The sequence below is a fragment of the Ambystoma mexicanum genome, chromosome 7q (genome assembly GCF_040938575.1).
Source record: "Ambystoma mexicanum isolate Mex_15411 chromosome 7q, UKY_AmexF1_1, whole genome shotgun sequence".
Lineage (NCBI taxonomy): Eukaryota > Metazoa > Chordata > Amphibia > Caudata > Ambystomatidae > Ambystoma > Ambystoma mexicanum.
In genome coordinates this window covers 506,105,828-506,124,169 of record NC_090941.1, presented here as the reverse complement: position 1 = coordinate 506,124,169, position 18,342 = coordinate 506,105,828, and the positions used below count along the sequence as shown (strand labels likewise).

The following is an 18,342-nucleotide window of genomic DNA, read 5'->3' as shown; positions in this document are numbered from 1 at the left end:
CCCCATCAGTCCAGAACCAGCATTGGCCCCCGACACAACCAGCCACGAAAAGCGATATAACCCGGATACTGCAACACTCCAAGGTATGGCTTCCACTCTGCAATAACTGAAAGGCTTATTCCAGGAATTAGCACAGAGTGCCCAGCAAACTGAGTCCAGCAGGGTGAGATCTGGAGTCGGCCTTCTGCGATCAAGCAAATTCTTTTGACCAACTGCAGCAACGCGTGGTGGCGCTGGAAGCTCATAGAGCCTCAGTGGATGAGAAACAGGAGGAGTCCGTAAACCGCTCACGACTGAATAATGTCTGCATTAGAGCTATCCCCACATAGGACAAAGACCTAGACCTAGACAGTTCTGTTCAGGAATTGTTTCTGGAGATATTAGATGAAATGGAAATGCATCTCACACTGAAACGGAAGCACAGAGTTTATTCTAATTTCCAGCAACGCCAGAACCTTCTTCCAGATGCGCTTACGAGGGTCCATTTCTTTAAAGACCAAGGAACTCATTTTCCAAAAAAACAGAATCCAGAAAGCAATTCAATTTTGAGGCAACACCCTGCAATTGTTTCAGGATCTATCCAAAGGAACTATTCAGAAACAGAGAGCGAAGCGCCCGCTCACCTTATGGCTCTTTGATAAAAAGATCCAATATCGATGGGGATACCTGTTCCGCATTCTGTTTAAAATGGACGGATATCATCATCAATATAGTTCTCTCCAAGCAGCAGTTCTGAATATGAAGATTCCACCCAAAGAAATGCCCAGAGGGATGGACCACTTTGCGCTCTAGGAATAGATGGAAAGACCACAGGCGTCCCTGGAGGACAGAAAAAAAGACTAGTAGGGATACAGACTACCAGACCTGAAGGCTCTCCTGAAATACCCGAGGAGATGGGTCACTCTAATCAAGGAACCGAGTCCGGAAATGTTTTCTTTTGGCTGTTTCTGTGCATTGCGACTAGCACTGCACAGATCTTTATAGCCACAACTTGGTTGTATAATGCACAGGGAGCACAATCCCTCAACTCAATCAGGTATTTCTAACCTGTGGATCACCACAAGGGCGGCGATCCAGAAATGTTTTGTTGCTACAGTTAGTTTTGATGTCTTGTTTTTTTGTTGTTGCATGGGTGTCAATTGTGGAATCAGATGGGTAATGCAAAGGGTTGTCCTCATTATACTACGAAATTGGAGAGAGCCAAGTCTGGTGGAGTTCCCATGGGCTGTTGGGGTTACGTAGCTTTGTCAAGAATCTAGGAATGGCAGGTATGAAGATTGTATCCTTACATGCTCAAGGGCTTAACACCCCAAGCAAGAGGAAGCGTTGTCCAGACTGGTTAATTGAGGACTGATATCGTATTATTGCAAGAGACTCACCGGTTGAGAACGGACTGGCCAAGGTTGAGATTCAAATGGTTGCCACACCAATTTTTTGCCTCAGACCCTCAGAAAAGGGTATGGGTAGCGATTCTAATGTCTAGCTCCATATGTTTTGAGAACATGAACATCCTACCAGATCCCCAGAGCCCCTATCTAGAGGTGCATGTAAGGGTTGGGGGAAGAGACCTGACCCTGGTCTCGATTTATGGTCCAAATTAGCAACAGGATGCCTTCTACAATCGGGTGTTCCCACAAATAGCACAGTTTCAGAGAAGAGGTCTGGTGGTTGGAGGAGGCTTCAATGCGATCCTAGACTCAGTGATGGATAGATGGTCTAGCGTCAGGACCAGATGACATGAAAGTGGTTTTGCTTAAGCAAACTATGAATGATTTACAACTGCTAGACGTATGGCGCAGTTTAAACCCACACTTACGAGTCCGAGATTACACACATTTTTCACATGTACACCAGAGTTATTCTAGAATAGATCACCTGTTGGTCTCCCAGCCCCTGCTTCAGCTAGCTAGCTCCGCCAGCATAGAGTTGGCGCTGGTCTCGGATCATTCCCCGACTACTCTACAATTAAACACTCTAGCCCCAGAGGTTAGGAAAACTACCCTATGGAAACTAAAGGACTCATTGTTTGGTGACCTGGTGGTTTGAGACACAATTTCTGAAAGGATTACACACTATTTTCCTGAAAATCTGAATGGGGGTGTGCCTATAGAGACTGTATGGGATAAGTTTAAACCTATATTACGGGGGTAAATTATAAGTTTAGCTTCAGCACTTAAACGGACAATGATGGCCCAGAGGTGAGAAGGTACAGGAATGGGAAACTAAATATAAGGTTGAGGGTACACGAAAGGTATACAGACAACTACAAGCAGCTAGATCAGAGGTAAAAGCTTCATGGGCGGCTGACATCTCCCACAAGATGCGCAAGACTAAAGGCTTTCACTTTAACACCTCGACTTTTACTTTAAAACCTCGGACAAGGCCTCCCACGTCCTGGCATATAAGCTTAAAGCTCAGGAGAACAGAAATTCTCTTGGCCGCTCAAGAGAATTTTATCAGGGATTCTCGCCTCCCAAAGATTGCAGAGGTAGAGATGAAAGGCCTAGAGGATGCCATTACAACTGAAGAAATCACCCAGGCAATCTGCAGCCTCCCCACTAATAAAGGCCCAGGACCTGGTGGCTTTACTGCTCTAGTCTATGAAAAGTTTGTTTATATACTCACACCCCAATTAGCTCCCCTTTTCAACTCCTTTGTGGACACGGGCACCATCACCCCCACTATGGGAGAATAGGTCCTAAGAAAAATTGGCAAACCGGAGAAAGACCCTACATAATGCTCCTATTATCGACCAATCGCAGTAGTTCATTACAATGCGCACATTTATTCCAAGATTTTAGCCACCCGTCTAGCTTCTGTGCACCCAGTTGTGGTTGGAGCAGATCACATAGGGTTTGTCCCGGGTCGGCATACGCATGATAACATCCGGAGAACAATAGATGTATTAGCTTTAGCCAGACAGAGTAAAAAAGCGTTGGCGGTATTGTCGATTGACGCAGAGAAGGTGTTTGATTGGGTGGACTGGGGTTATCTGCCCAGGGTGCTAACAGAGTTTGGTTTGGGGCCCGAGTTTCTGGCGAAGGTGCTTGCAAATTTTACGATTCCATCTACCCGCATTAAATTAATAGGCAGATTATCTGACCCAACAAAGCTGGGAAGAGGCAGACAGCAGGGATGCCAGTTATCCCCACCCCTCCCCCCTTGCCTTATCCATGGAAACTCTTTATGGGTGGTTCGCTCCACAGAGAATATGGGTGGCTGGGTATCAACACAAAATTGCATTATATGCAGACGACCTGCTTTTTATTTTTATAAGCTGGACACAGTAAAAACACTTCCCAAAAGAGTTTCCTTAGCAAGATTTCAGGAGGTCTGTGGATTTAAGATTAATTATATGAAATCCACCATATTTAATGTATTGGAAACATATAATGCTGTTCATCAATTAAAAGGTACCTTTGATTTTGCATTGGCAACAAATTCCCTGAAGTATTTGGCTGTCTTTTTGACTGTCCAGTACAACCAATTCTACCCGGCAAATATCCCAAGACTCTTAACGTAAGCCAAACAAAACTTAGAAAAATGGGGGAGGATGGAGATTTCTTGGTTATGCAGAATGGCAGCGGTCAATGTGGCGCTGTTGCCAAGGCTATTCTATAATTTCCAAGCATTACCCATCTAGATCTCCAGAGTGGTCCTTAAGGAGCTCCAGTCGCATATAATTTAACTTTCTCTGGGGACATAGGCCCCCAATAGTGGCTAGAAGAACGCTAATGGCAGCAAAAGAGGGGAGGACTGGCAGTCCCAGATGTAGAGAGTTACCTGTATGCAGCACAAATTGCTCCAGTACTGAAAAGCCAAGCACTGCAACATAACACCAAGCACTGGGCATCCATAGAACAATCCGCCTTAGGAGATCCCATGCACAAATGGTGCTGGCGTTGCCCGAGAACTAGGAAAAACCATGGGAATGGGCTCCCAACCACCAAGTCAACTTTTGGGTACTGGGATAAGGCAGCCCGCAGATATGGAACCACCACCTTTCATCCGCCCTCATGGGAATCTAGAATAATTGGGAATTCTCTCCCACACAGGGCACTAAGATTTACTTGATGGATAGAGGGAGATCTGTCTAGGGCAGGCCAACTATTTGATAATGAGCCACCCCTATCATTTGAGCAATGCAAACAAGCCTTCTTAGTATTAGATACAGGTATATACAACTCTGTCACTGGCTCACCAACGCAAAGCTGTCGGCTCAAGATAAACTGAATACTACTCAGTTTGAGGACTTATTGGGGACCCCCCGAAAGGCCTAGTATCATCCATCTATAAAATCCTTAACTCTAAAAGGTTCAACTTGCCCCACACATACATGGTTAAATGGGAGGAAGACATTGGGAGACCCATAGATGAATTCGCCTGGTACAATATATGGACTAGGACAGGGAAATAGCCTAAATCAGTTCACCTCAAAGAAAATGGCGTTAAGCTGCTACTACAATGGCATTTGACCCAGCTCAGCTTGATCTCAAATAAAACAAACCCTGCATACCCCCCCATATGTTGGAGTTGCTCCGTTGCTACGGGCACCTTTTTCTCTTGTGGCGGACATACCCAGTCACAGGTGTTTTGGAAGGAATTATTAGCTCAGATCAAAACAATAGTCGTAGTAGAATTGGTAGCGGACCCACTAGTGACACTGTTAGGCAATGAGGATCTGCAGGGTTATTACAGGTTGGGGGCAAAACAGTCTAAACCAATAACCCATTTTCTAGTTGCAGCAAAGATGGTCGGTCGCAGCTAAGAATTGGAAGTCAACTTCCTCCCCACCCCCAATATTAAAGAATGGTGGTCTAGGATCTGGTATATAGTGTCAATGCACAAAATAGATGCTGCAGCTAGAGGGGAATCTGCGCAATATCTCCAAGAATGGCCCCTCTTATTACTTATGTGAGCCAGCATGATGGCTCAGTGATAGATCACAAGCCCTGTGAGATGGCTTCCTTTTCATTGTTGTAACAGTTAACAGTGTTTTATGCATTTCAACCCACACCCACCATGCAGCCACACTTTCATTTCTTTTTAATGTTCATGATTGTCCTTTTGTTTTCATGATTGCTGATGTTAAACTGACATTCGATTTTAGCGATATACGACCGAGATTTACCTGCACTATGGACGAGTATTGGAGCAATGATATAATTCTCATATTTGGTTTGAACTTCAAGGTCAAGTCTATGAATAACATGCGTTATCATTGTAACATTGCTCAGCTTGATATCTCAATAAAAAATGTAATGCAAAAGAAATGCTTAACTTGCAATGAAGTGATTATATTTCATTGATTTTTAAGAATGAAGAGGATAGGTGTTTTTTTTTAAACCTGATTAGAACATTCGGTTTTTAGGAGCATAGGAAGGATGTTTTAAACATTATTGGATGTATTATGTTGTTGATTTTGTGTTAGGATGAGTTTGATAAAGGTTTGAAATGAACTATATAAAAAAAAAAATCCAACATCAAGTACGGTTTTGTCCAACCATAAAAAGAAACATTTTACCACCGCCGCAAGTGGGACTACTTGACCTCATTCATTTGGCATCCCTTCCCAACAGAGATTGTAACAAATGACATCTGCTGCCAGAGTATCCTTGTTAGAAGGTGTAATTTCGAAGGTGCATCATGCCAGCTGGCGCTGTGAGAAACCTGAAGGTGTCTCACCCGCTAGTCCCCGGAGGTCTGTCATCCAGGTGGCCAGGACGCTGCCATCGCTACTGGATCCAGTTCCTCGGGGTGGACCAGTGGGGGAGGATCACCTGGATGGGGCAGTCTTCGGGAAGTGGAAGTGGGACACCGACGGGCGAGACGTGGATACCCACTTCCTTATAACACCTTTTCCCCATCCTACCCCGTAGAATATTTAGAAGCTCTGCCCCCCGACCCCCTTTTCCAACATTAACACTTTCACACACTGTGAAAGACAACTGTCTAACACCAGAGACGTTTACATGACATGTCCCAACACAAGGGTCAGGCAATTGACAATAACTATACACACACCTGACAGCCCTTTCCCTTCCCCACTGGGATATAAAAGGCAGAGCACAAGAGCACACTTTGAGCAAGGCCAACCGCATGAGGAAGCAGCTATTCTAGGACGACAGTTCAAACTGGAGGAGAAAGGCGGTGAGACCAGAGGACGACAAGGAGGGAAGTGCTCTTGCCTTTTTCGACCCAGACCAGCGAGGCCTCTGTGAAAGGAATCATAAGACCGGGAACTTCAGCTGGTGTGTGGTGTAACAGATGTCAACGGTGCACAGAGCCCTCCCGCACGGATAACCAAGACGGGGAGACGCGTTTGCTACCGTGGTACAGTCCTGGACTCCAGAAACAAGAAACACCAAAGAATTCAGCACAGCTGGTGAGTCGGAAACTCCTGGGGCAGACCAGCTGCATGGTAGTCCGGCGCCACGTGGGCGCTCATTCGAAAGACTCTGGCCAGTCCTCTTTTGTAGAAACTACTAATACCAGAAGGCCTTAGGAGAGCCCAACGCAGAGTTCAAAGTGGTCATGCAAGGGTCGAGTAAAACACCTTGTACAATCAAAGGTCTTTGACACAATGTAAGGAACTCATGGTGGCAACAGTAAGGACAGACAAGTGATCATAGTTCAAGGGTGTTTATTGAACTTTATAATGGGTGAGATAAACGCCTATTCTAAACCTAAATCCAAGATGTGAGCAAGCTACGACCATACAACAATAATAAGGCAGTCCTAGTGGCGTCTTGACAAATAAAAAGGGCCTATACTAAAATAAAAGTATTGCCAATCCTTACCACTAAGTTACAAAAAGAGCGTGGGATAATATTCACCAGAAAAGAAAGAAGTGTTCACAAAAATGATAAGTCAAGATGGTATGGCTGGGTCTGCCTTCTCCACGTTTTAAGTACGGGACAAGGCGGAATTTCTGAGCACAGCACACTCCTTGTCCTATCCAGCATGAGGTTCACTACTCCATTCAACGACAGACCTTCAGGGGCCAAGTCTCTTGCGCCAAAGTCCCTTGCCTTAGAAGGACTGCTGGACCAAAATAACAAACCAACAAATGTTCCTTAAGTGATTTTGCACCATGGGCGATTGCTCTTCGCCCCTTGGATCTCCCTGCGCCGGGCTTGGATCCTTCTTGCAACTTGGGCCTCCCTCTGTCAGGTTCAATATGGCCTTTCACTCTTAACACAATCTTCTTTGGTGTATCAGATCTCACCCCGATTTCATAGTACACTTATCACATTCAGGATTAACTTTCTTAGCTTTTCCCTAGGCTTCCCTCCATCGGGCTCACTTAGCCATCGTTTACCCAGTTCATGAGTTTCTAAACACATTTCATGTTTTACTTCATACTTTCAGAATGTGTGGTTCCTTTTCCTAGCTTTCTTTCAGCAATGGGTCAGAGACTTTCGCTTGTACAGAGGGTTTTATGTGACCTCTGTAGGACCACTTGACCCTCACACCGCCCTCTCCTAGGGCCATCCGTTACTTGTAGTTTCACCACAAAACAAAGGGGCCAGCCAGAGTCCTTCGAATGAGCACTCCTGCGGTGCCCGACCACTCTGTAGCTGGCCCTCCGACCACTCTGTAGCTGGCCCTTTTCTCAAAAGTTCAAAACACAAGTTCTTTGTTCACAGATGATGTTGCCACTTGCAGCCTTGGGGTCAACAGTTCGGATTTCTATCAGCTTTCTCCGACTCACCTGTGTTGAACCCGCTGGTCTATTCCGCCTCTGTAGTCAAGGACAGTACCACGGTAGCCAGCGTGCCTTCCCGCCTGTGTTATCCATGTGGGAGGCCCCTGTGCACCGTTGACACCGGTCACACCAGACGCCAGCTGTACTCTCCGGTCTAGTAATTCCTTTATCGGAGGCTTCGCGGTTCTGAGTTGAAAAGGGCAAGGGCAACTCCCTCCTCCTCGTCCTTTCAGGTCTTGCTGCTTTTCTCCTCCTCTTGAACTGCCGGTCTGGAATAGCTGTACCCTTGTGCGTTCGGCCTTCCTCATTGTGTGCTCTCGTGTTTTGCCTTTTATCCCAGTGGGGAAGGTATAGGGCTGTCAGGTGTGTGTGGTTCTGGTCAATTACCTGACTCTGCCTGACCCTTGTGTGTGGACATGTTAGGCAAGTAGGGCTGGGTTGGGCACCACTTTTCTATTTTCTTGGGTTATTGTACATACATTCAATTAAGTTCAACTCTTTATAGTCATAATCTTCAATATGAATTTTCACCTGGGGCTGTCAGAACAAAATGATCCTTTGACACACGGATCAAATTAATCAGAGAAAAGAGAAATGAGGTGGAACCACCTCATAATTTCTGACGCTCTCAGTTTGCTTGAAATCAGCTGCAAAATGTTTGTTTTCTTTTTTTTCGCACTAAGTTAGTTCTCCTTTCGCCTTTTACTTTGACTTATATCAATATGTGATTCCAAATCCAGTTATCATATTGTTAGGAAGAACTCCAAGCAATAATGTAAAAAGCAGGAAATGTTTAATTCACATTCCTGTATAATCATTCAAAAATATGTGGCATTTTCAATAGGCAGATGTCAAAACACAGTAGTCAAACTGTTGCATATAGCCAATGCGTTTCGATGTGTAAAACACCATCTTCAGGGCAATGCAATCTTTACAGATGACACTGTTAACGTGCTTTTGCTGCCACACGTTTAAGTTCCAATCTGGACAACCGTCCGTATAATGTATTGAAAGCAATCCCTTTGTGATTCGATTCGGATCTGCAAGGGAAAGCCGCAAGAGCGCATGATCCCTGGAAGCATTTAAATGTTGCCAAGGATCGCGCGCTCTCGTGGCTTTCCCTTGCTGTTATACCTGATGAAGGGCAGCAAAGCCCAAAACGCGTTATATTGAGAGGATAGGATACACTTATGATTCATCACTTTACCCAAGTGTATATCTCTATTTTTGGAACTAAAACTCAATCTATGAGATCTTTTTCTATTTATAATTGTTTGAAAAATTGCACATTTTATTATTTGTACCAATGCAAATGTCATTCGGTTTTGTGAATTATTCATTATATTCGATGACCATTGTCTTTTGAAATTAATTCCTTTGTATCATTCATTAAATACTATAGGTTTTCTTTCTTGAATTAGTTTGGCATTATATTGCCATGAAGTGTGCACAGATTTCAATCTCATTGTACCAGGTGTGACTCATTTTCCCTTTTGTCTAAATTGATCTTGTAGCCCAAGATCATTATCTGTGGCACCTAAATACATTGAATATTCTTCCTATTACCCCTGAATCAACATTATATCACAAATTACATTAGTTGATTAGTTACATCATTTGAGTGCCCCTCTACACCATTGTTTTTCCTTTCTATACACAAGTTTATAACCTGTGTTTACGAAACTAACATTCATGCAGAGTGTAGTACAAGTATGCAGAAGCATACAAAAAGATCCAGGACATTGCGCCCATTTAGGCTGAAATTGTTTTATTATTATTCAATCTCCAAGTTCGCCCTTTAGTGAGAACACGTGTTTCGGCCCTTGCTGGCCTTTCTCAAATCAGGGCTGGACATAGTATTGGTACATTCATACTATTCCACGCAGGAGGTCATTACTTCCTCTTAAGCAGGTTGTATGTATTGGGTCAAATCCCATTTACATGTAATTCAAAAAAGCTCTAGTCATACGTGTTTTTTAACAGCAAACAGCATAATTAAACATAAGCTGTACTATCTATATCTATTTTTGTCTGTATCTCTATTTACATGAGCGCTAATTGATTCAATGAGTTCATGCTTAGATGTGACAATAGAAATTAATCTAGGCCTACTGTAACTAATTAGTAGTCGACAGTAATGATGACGTCAGAGTAGCCCCCTTTGTATACCAAGTCTTCTCAGCCCTTCACTCCGACGGTTCTAGGGCTGTCCTTTTAGTTACAAATACCCAGATATAGCACCATGCTATAATAGGGATCCTTTAACTCAATTTTCTGACCTCAGGTATCACAGCCCGATTTATAGGCCCCCCTATTCTCACACCGACCGCGTGTTAGGTCACCCTCCAGCATGGCTACATGCAACCGACTGTGATGCTATTTACTGTTTGTAGTGTGGTTGCCCTTCATTGAATACTTGTATGATCACTTGTCACTAGAGGTGGTGGTTATTCACCGATTTAGAAGCACTATATTGCTCTAGCTCTGTACAATTGTCAATTCAGTCACATTGGGAACTTGTGAATACGAAGAATTGCCCCCAATGGGCTGGATCTCTTGTTTTTATTTTAAAAAACTATTGCTTCAAAAAAACTACCTGTAAAACTATAAATGCAGGACCATGTATTGCATTAACAGCAAACAGCATAATTAAACATAAGCTGTACTATCTATTATCTATTTTTGTCTGTATCTCGATTTACATGAGCGCTAATTGATTCACTGAGTTCATGCTTAGATGTGACATAATAGAAATTAATATAGGCCTACTGTAACTAATTAGTAGTCCACAGTAACGATGATGTCAGAGTAGCCCCCTTTGTTTACCTAGTCATACGCGTTGGCTTCGTCCGATTACGATTAGTAAGTAATGACCCCCTGCGTGGAGTAGTATGAATGTACCAATACCATGTCTAGACCTGATTTGAGAAAGGCCAGCAAGGGCCGAAACACGTGTTATCAGTAAAGGGCAAACTTGGAGATTGAATAATAATAAAACAATTTCAGCCTAAATGGGCACAATGTCCTGGATCTTTTTGTATGCTTCTGCATACTTGTACTACAGTTTATGACGGGTTTCTCTTGGCTTACCGTCAATCCAGTGACCTGCGACTATACAGATTTTGGACATGTGGAATTAGGGGTTTTCCTGTTCCCAATCCACATTGGTTTGACATGCTATAATTAGCGAAACTATCTGAGGTTTACCTGTGAACAACAAGTCGCCAAATAGACCAGCTGTAACAATAAGCCTGGCTTTCCTTTTTAAATTCATGCAGAGTGGTATGTAATCAACAATACTGACCTTTCCTTGCCTTCTCTATCGATTTTAGTTTCTCCTTTGCTTGATACACAGCCGTTGCCTGGTAATACAAAAAAAAACAGTAAATTAGAATAGGCCGCACAACCCACGATTAGTACAAAACCTTTCCAATTGAAAATTGGCTACTGCACATATGATGCAAAGCATTTAAACAGTTCATCCATAAATAGGGCTGGCATGCCTTTCTCTCAAAACAAATATTATTTACGCATCTTAAAGACTTAGCCACCTCCATCTATGTAACAAATTATCTACGAGTGCAGATAAGCAACTGTAACTCATACCGCAGGTCAACACACTATCAATTTTCCTTCACCAACTTTCCTAACGTAGGGGGGGAAAAAAATACCAATTGTCCCAACATTAGAATGCGACTGAAGTTGGATCAAACAAGAACAGCCAGAGAACTGTACTGAAACACTAAAACCAGCTCTCACAAAAGAGCTGGGGATCACTCTACTTGCCTTAATCTTTGCATTTCTCTACTTCTTGTTTTCATCAGGTTGATGAATTTCTCAAAAGGCGGGAAAGGTTGAGCATAACTTTCTTGGTTCTATTGATATAGTGCTGCTGCCCAATATGCATGGTACACAGTAAAGAATTGGTAAAAGGATGTTCTGAAAATAACTACAGCAATGTGTTATTTTTTACTCTCGATAATTACAAACTACCCGTTAATTATTTAAAATTTAACAACAAAGTAAATGAGCCACTGCTGCCTCAGAAAAAAGTAAAGAACAGGGCGTGGCAAGCTCTCCTTCGGCTCCCGGACGAGAGCCATATCCTCGGCTGGATTGTGGGCAGTGGTAGATGTTAAATCCCAAAAGAAATAAAAGGGGAAGACCTTAGATTAAGCCCTCGGGAGAGAGTCCTCAGGTGAGTGGACGAACACAAAGACACCATTAAGGCATGATAAGACACGAGCGAGCGGGACCATAAGTGACGAATCTCTGCACAGCCAGCAGACGTGCACCGAAGACTCGGTCGGTTGGGTGCAGGCGAGGATGTGTCTGGAAGGCCATGAGAGGCGTTGGGGTGCTCCCGAGCAGTGCAGGCCCCTTTGGGGTGCTCTACAGTGGGTCTGCTGGTACAGGACCCACAACCGGCAGGCCAACCAGGAGCGGAACCCTCAGAGCGCGCCTTGAAATCCGGAGGCAAACTCAGGGAGTAGGAAGGGAAACGGTGGGAGAGGCAGGCACCACCTCCAGACCAGGTATTCGGCATCCCCAGAGGAGAAGAGAGCAGCAGGCTCGGTGAGACACATGGTGCCACTGGAAGAGAACCCCCCACTGGTGAAGAAAATAATGGAAAGAAACTAAGAAAACAAAGCCTCGATTGCAGCACAGTAGGTGGCACGGCTGGTAGAACTGGAGGATGTGCAGGAGATCAGTGAAGATTAATGTAAAGGCAGGAGTGAGCAAGTGAGATACCGCTATGAGACTGGATATGATTTTTTTAAATTACGTACACAGTTCATAAGAACTTTTACATATAAAACAAACATACATTAACAATTAGTAAATATCACAATTACATATATCAAACTCATTACACAAACATTTAGTAATACTTAGATTACATAATTACAATTCATCCAATATAAAATGCTGCTTCCTCTAATTCCTATTGCAAGTTTCCCTGTGGCCATTGTGCCGGTCCACACATGATAAAGTGCAATGATGTATTGGCTGTGTTTAGGCAATAGCACCAAAATGTATCACTTATGATATTATCCAGATTAGAGACAAAAGGTCCCAACGATGTCATATATAGAGGGCCATGCACCAAACATTCCATAAGTACATGGCAAGCGGTTTCCATTTTTTCAGCTATGCCGCACAGGCGACAAATCCCAACCTCCTTCCCAATGTCATATTCTGAGCCAATAGATACGAAAACTGGTAGTTTATTCACACGTAACAATGATCTGAATCTGCGCATCGCAGGAGATGGGCATGTTTTAAGATATCAGTGGTTTTTTTAAATTGGTGTGTTCGATTCTTCATCACTTAATGATAGATTTTTTTTTTATTAAACATTTTTGATTATTTTTATCAATAAAACAGCAACACCAAATCCTATACAAGAAGAAACCCAAAAAATAATTGCACGACCTAATAGAAAAATGATGACCATAGTTCTGGCCGACATAGATTCCTGAAATTCTGCAGTTCTTCCCCCTACATGATAGCTTTTCAGGGTCACCAAATGATTGTAATTGGAGCCCAATCCCATCTGTCTAATTTAGTAACAAACATTCTCTGTTGTACGTGGAAATCTTCTTCCCAGTTTGGTTCCTATTCTATTGCCTTAATGGCCTCATTCACCAAAATAGTGAATTTACTTTTGACGTTGGTACTAATTTCCATTCGCAATAATTGTAATAGAGGACAAAACGGAGTTAGTCTTGATTTTAGATATAGTAGACATTGCCTTTCCAGGGCCATATCAACCAGCGAAGTGATACCCAGCTCCAACCTAATAATTGCAATGGGCAGACTAGGCTCTAGTTCTAAAATTCTTCGCCAAAATGTGCCCTCTATAATCCTTAACCATGAAATGGCATCCATACTCAGGGTTCCCAACCAATAAAGAATGGATGAACAAAAACTCTGTACAGCATCAAAATGTCATGCAACCTATAGCCAGATGCTTCTTAAATACATCTTGATATCATACTCGTCAGAGCTATAGCTTAATGCTTCCCTCCCCGACCCCTGCAATAATTGCAGAATAGTCACATCCAGTTGTAAATTCCAGGCCCAAATATTTAAAACAGGCAACATGCTCAATATAATTTATGGACACCACTATTCCAGGAATAGTGGCCTGTTTATGGGCAAACTGCATTACTTTAGTTTTCTCTAACTTTATTCTTAATCCATGAGCATCTGCATGCATTTGCAATTCTAGCCATGATCTCTTAAGACCTGAAAAAAAGTGACCGCATAGAACCAAATCGTCAGCGTATGACAAGCATGGAAACTTTTAGCCCGCAATGTTCGGTGGACAGATGTTAATATGCTGAAAATGTCCAGGCAGGTCGGATATATATATGTTGAACAGCACTGGCGCTATGACACATCCCTGCTTAACACCTCTCCGAAACGCCATACGTCGTGACGTGACACATCGCCCCTGCTGTCCAACCTAACCTGGACAGTGGTGTTCTCATGCAGGCCGCATACAGCAGACAGGATATCTTTCGGGCGCCTCAAAGCTTCCATCTTTTCCCACAATTTTCCTCTGTGAACTGTATCCAATGTGGCCCGAAAGTCAATCATAGCAATATGCAGGCCAGGGTTACCTTTAGTTCTTGCTGCCCTGGCAAAGGTGTCAAAAAGTCACTGACAATGGGCAGTGCCAGAGCCCACCCTAAACCCCATTTGGAACTTGCCCAACACCCTAGCAGTTTGTACTCATTTGTCCAGTCCATCCATTACAAGAGAGGCAAAGATCTTACCAGAGACATCCAGCATCACCAAAAGCCTAAAATTCCCAGGCAGAGATCTCTTGCCTCTCTTGTAAATGAGGCCTAACGAGGATCTGCGCCAGGAAGATGGTATATTACCCTCTTTGCAAACCTTCACATAAAGTATATACAGCACCTTCACCAAAGTCTCAGGTGAGGATTTCAATGCCGCATTCGAGACACAAGATCATCCTGGTCATAGACAATATTGACTTTTCCCTAGGTAGATTTTCTGCTACTATTGGGCCATTGGAGGAATTAAATGTGTCGCCAATATAGTTTGCCCAGTCTTGTTCCACTATGCAGCGTGTGACCTGCTTAGTTTTATTACAGTTAAATTCCCCAAGAATGTCCACATCGTTTTCGTGCCCTTGAAATTAGCTGCCATACTTGAATATGGCCATTGCGCATTTGTGTGTGACATTTTCCATCCCTTCACCTATCCTAGTTTTTCACCTGTCGGATCGGCAATAGCACTTCCTGGTGGGAGAGAACGTTTTTCTTAATAACTAGCAGCTCTCCTCTCAAAGCCCCGTTAGCATCCCGAATGGTTTTGTCATAATGGTATCTCCAGTTATGAGTAGTAAAAAGGGGGTAGTGCCCTTTTTGGATGTTCAACATAGTCAAAAGTTTGGCAATTGTTCAGGAACACCCTATTATCTGACACTCCTGCGATTTACAAGAACATTGTGACCGAAATTGCAAACCGTCACTTGACCATCCTAATTGTCTGGGTAGATAAGCTAAGAGATAAGCTGGTTGAGATTGCGTGTACAGAAGAGGATCTGAAAACAAACCCTGTAAGAGTAAAATCTAAAATGGAAGCCCAGGATTGGATTGATACAGTTGATAAAGCACAGTCAAACAAACTTACTAAGCACCTCGCTCCAAATTCCAGCAGACTGAAAGTGCCCTTGGCATACTGCATCAAATTCCCGAATAAGAAGCTCAGGAAAACGTACATGAGAGCATGCCTAAACCTACTTCCAACTCGTGAAATTCAGGCCATCAGGCTACAAACAAACACCAAAGAATGCAGACTATGCGGCCAGATAAATCAACCTGAAGCAATAAGACATCTCCTGCTACAATGCTTGGAACTAAGGGACGTAAGAGCTACTTACCTGAACAGCCTGTGCACAGACTTCGTGGGGAACCAAGACGAAGAAGAACCCATATGGTGGAACAGGCTGATGTCGGGGGGGAAAACGAAATGGCCAATAGCTACGGTAAAAAACGCCTTTCAAAAGATCAATGCACATATGGACACATGGAACTGCTGTCCAGCCAGTGTCACGGCTGAATGACTATATCCAGACTTAAACGTCCCTCTAGCGAGGGTTTCTTTTCGTTTTGTAGTCTTCTTCTCTTCTTTTTTCTTCTTCTTATCTTTCCCTCTTCTCTTCCTCTTAGCTCTTTTAGTATAACCAGCATCGTTCTTGTAAAAATTGCAAATGCGATTATACACAAGTAAATTAAATAAATAAGAAGTTCCTATATCAAGGGCTCTATGCCATCTGCCGTCAAGCAGGTAAATTGGTCCAGTAAGGCTGCCTGATTTAGATTAACATATCTTTTAGCTTTCTCTAGATTATTCTCGGCCCACTGTATTCTGTTGCCCCCTGCATTAGCTACCAAATTGCCAACCAAACATTGTTCATCACAGTGATTCCTACCTGACATTGTGACCGTAAGCACTGCATGGTCACTATACGCATTTCTCTTCAATTCAAGCTTCCTCCCAAGTGCAACTGGTGGCTCATAGCAGAAAGAAATAAAATAGTCCAATGTGGCTACCTTATCCCCGTTCTTCCAAGTACATTTACCAGGTCCATCACCAAATACTCGGCCATTAAGCATAAAACAATCCCAATCATACAAAGTTTCGATCCATGCACTACCCTGTCAGCAAATAATTTTCCATTTCAGATGTGCAGTTTACATAATTTCATACTTACAGCAGCACCTAGAAATAAGATCTCGACCAATTATAATCAGTTCCTGTGCCCCAGTAGCTTCAGAACAACCGATAACCTCCACGAGAGATTCTGCAATAGTGTCAGTTCATTGTAGACATGGTGGGGGGGGGGGGGGCGAGAAATCATACACATTCATAATGAAAGCAGTTAATTTGATATCAGGTAGGCAAACTACCAGCCATCATAGATCAATCCATTTTCTCCACTATATTTAATTGTAGTGGCTTTTATACTATATTTTAGACCAATAACAAGGCCCCCATATGGGCCCCCTCTGACCCCCCAAACCCCCACCCCTGCTGAGGCCTTTCTTGGCCATAACTTGAAATATCTGGAATCCATCTATGTAAAGCTCAGAGCAGCCAGTACGCCTTGAACGGAAATGCATAATTTCGCAGCAATAGACTTAGTGAGCCTTCTACGTCTAATAAATGTGAAAATCTGTGCATATTCCAAGTAGCTATGGTCCAATTTCAATTCTTTAAACAAAGCCATAGGTGAATTGGTCTGAATCAGCCAGTTCAGAACGCCCATTATGTTCTCCTGCAAGGTATTGGAGCAGCTCTTACTCCCCATAGTATTACTAGCAGTCTTCAGACATTCCCACACATCTCCGGCTGCCTGTGATTGGGGAGTGATTGGTGGCAATTAATCAACTGCCACATCCAACTCATACCCAAGTTAAAAAAACCTGCTCTTATGTAGCCTCACCACATTGGCAGTCTCTATCGTAGAACAGTGAACTCTACTAAATTGGTACCTGGCATTTCTAATCAGCTCAAACTAGTGCAAGTCCTGCGTGTCCAATATCCTGAATGGAAGAATCTCCTGTGTCAGTTTCAAGAAATTGAATTGATATTTTATTTCTATCGTGCTGGTACACAAGTGTTTCAGAGCGCGACAGCGCAAGGTGGGGGTAACGGGGGAGAACAACGATCTTACTAGGCCCAGTGACATTGAGAACGTGCAAGTGCATGGGAGAGGGGAAAAGTGCATGGAGGGGGGCAGAATTGGAAAGTGCGGAGCAAAAGAGAAACAGATAAATAATAAAGGCAAGAAACAGTGGTAGTGCAGCCAGGACGTGGCAAGTGCTGGGTTTAAGGCAGCAGACAGGGTAGGTATGAAAAGTGCAGGAAGAAAAGAAGGCCGGGGGTGTATGGGTACAGATACAGACCCCAGTGCAAGGGGCGGCCCGGAGGCAGTGGAGGAGGGTGGCAGGGTGAGCAGGTACCTGGGTCCCGAGGACAGAGGGTGGCCAGGTGCACGGTGCTGAGAGAGAACAGATCAGTTGGAGAGGTGCGGGGGGGGGGCGCGAAGGCAGCAGCACAGAGGAAGTTTCTTGAGGTGCTTCCGGAACCAGAGATGGTTCTCCTCAAGTTTCAGAGTGGCAGGGAGGCTGTACCAGAGGGAGGCCCCAGCCGAAGACAGATCTACCCCCAGCTCGTTTCTTTGAAAAACGACTGACCCTGAGGGAGTTAGAGGAAGAGGAGCGAAGAGCTGGAGAGGGACATATTTGCAGAGGGATAGCTGAAGCTATTTTGGAACCAGGCCCCAGAAAGCCTTGTGGACAAGGCAGAGGGTTTTGAATTTAATCCTTGCATCCACTGGGAGCCAATGGAGAGATTTCAGAGCTGGAGATGCACGATCCCAGGGCTTGAGGCCAAGGACAAGTCTCGCAGTTCAGTTCTGGATTAGTTGCAGAGGGCGGAGAGTAGAGGAAGGTAGATTTAGAAAGAGACTGTTACAATAGTCCAACCTAGAGAGAACGAGAGCTTGGGAGACAGAGTTTCTGGGTGAAGGAGAGGAAAGGCAGAGTACCTCTGAGGAGGTGCAGTAGGAAGTTTGACTTTTTGGAGACATC

General features: G+C 43.8%; 1 protein-coding gene across 2 annotated transcripts in view; it reads right to left on the bottom strand.

Annotated features, from left to right (window-relative positions):
- Positions 1 to 18,342, bottom strand: part of MED4 (mediator complex subunit 4) — a 550,363-nt gene that overhangs the window by 247,298 nt on the left and 284,723 nt on the right. For both annotated transcript variants that reach the window (XM_069640681.1, XM_069640680.1), the window contains exon 4: positions 11,013 to 11,070. In XM_069640681.1, coding sequence (XP_069496782.1) covers positions 11,013 to 11,070 — 58 coding nt within the window. The remainder of the gene's footprint in view (positions 1 to 11,012; positions 11,071 to 18,342) is intronic.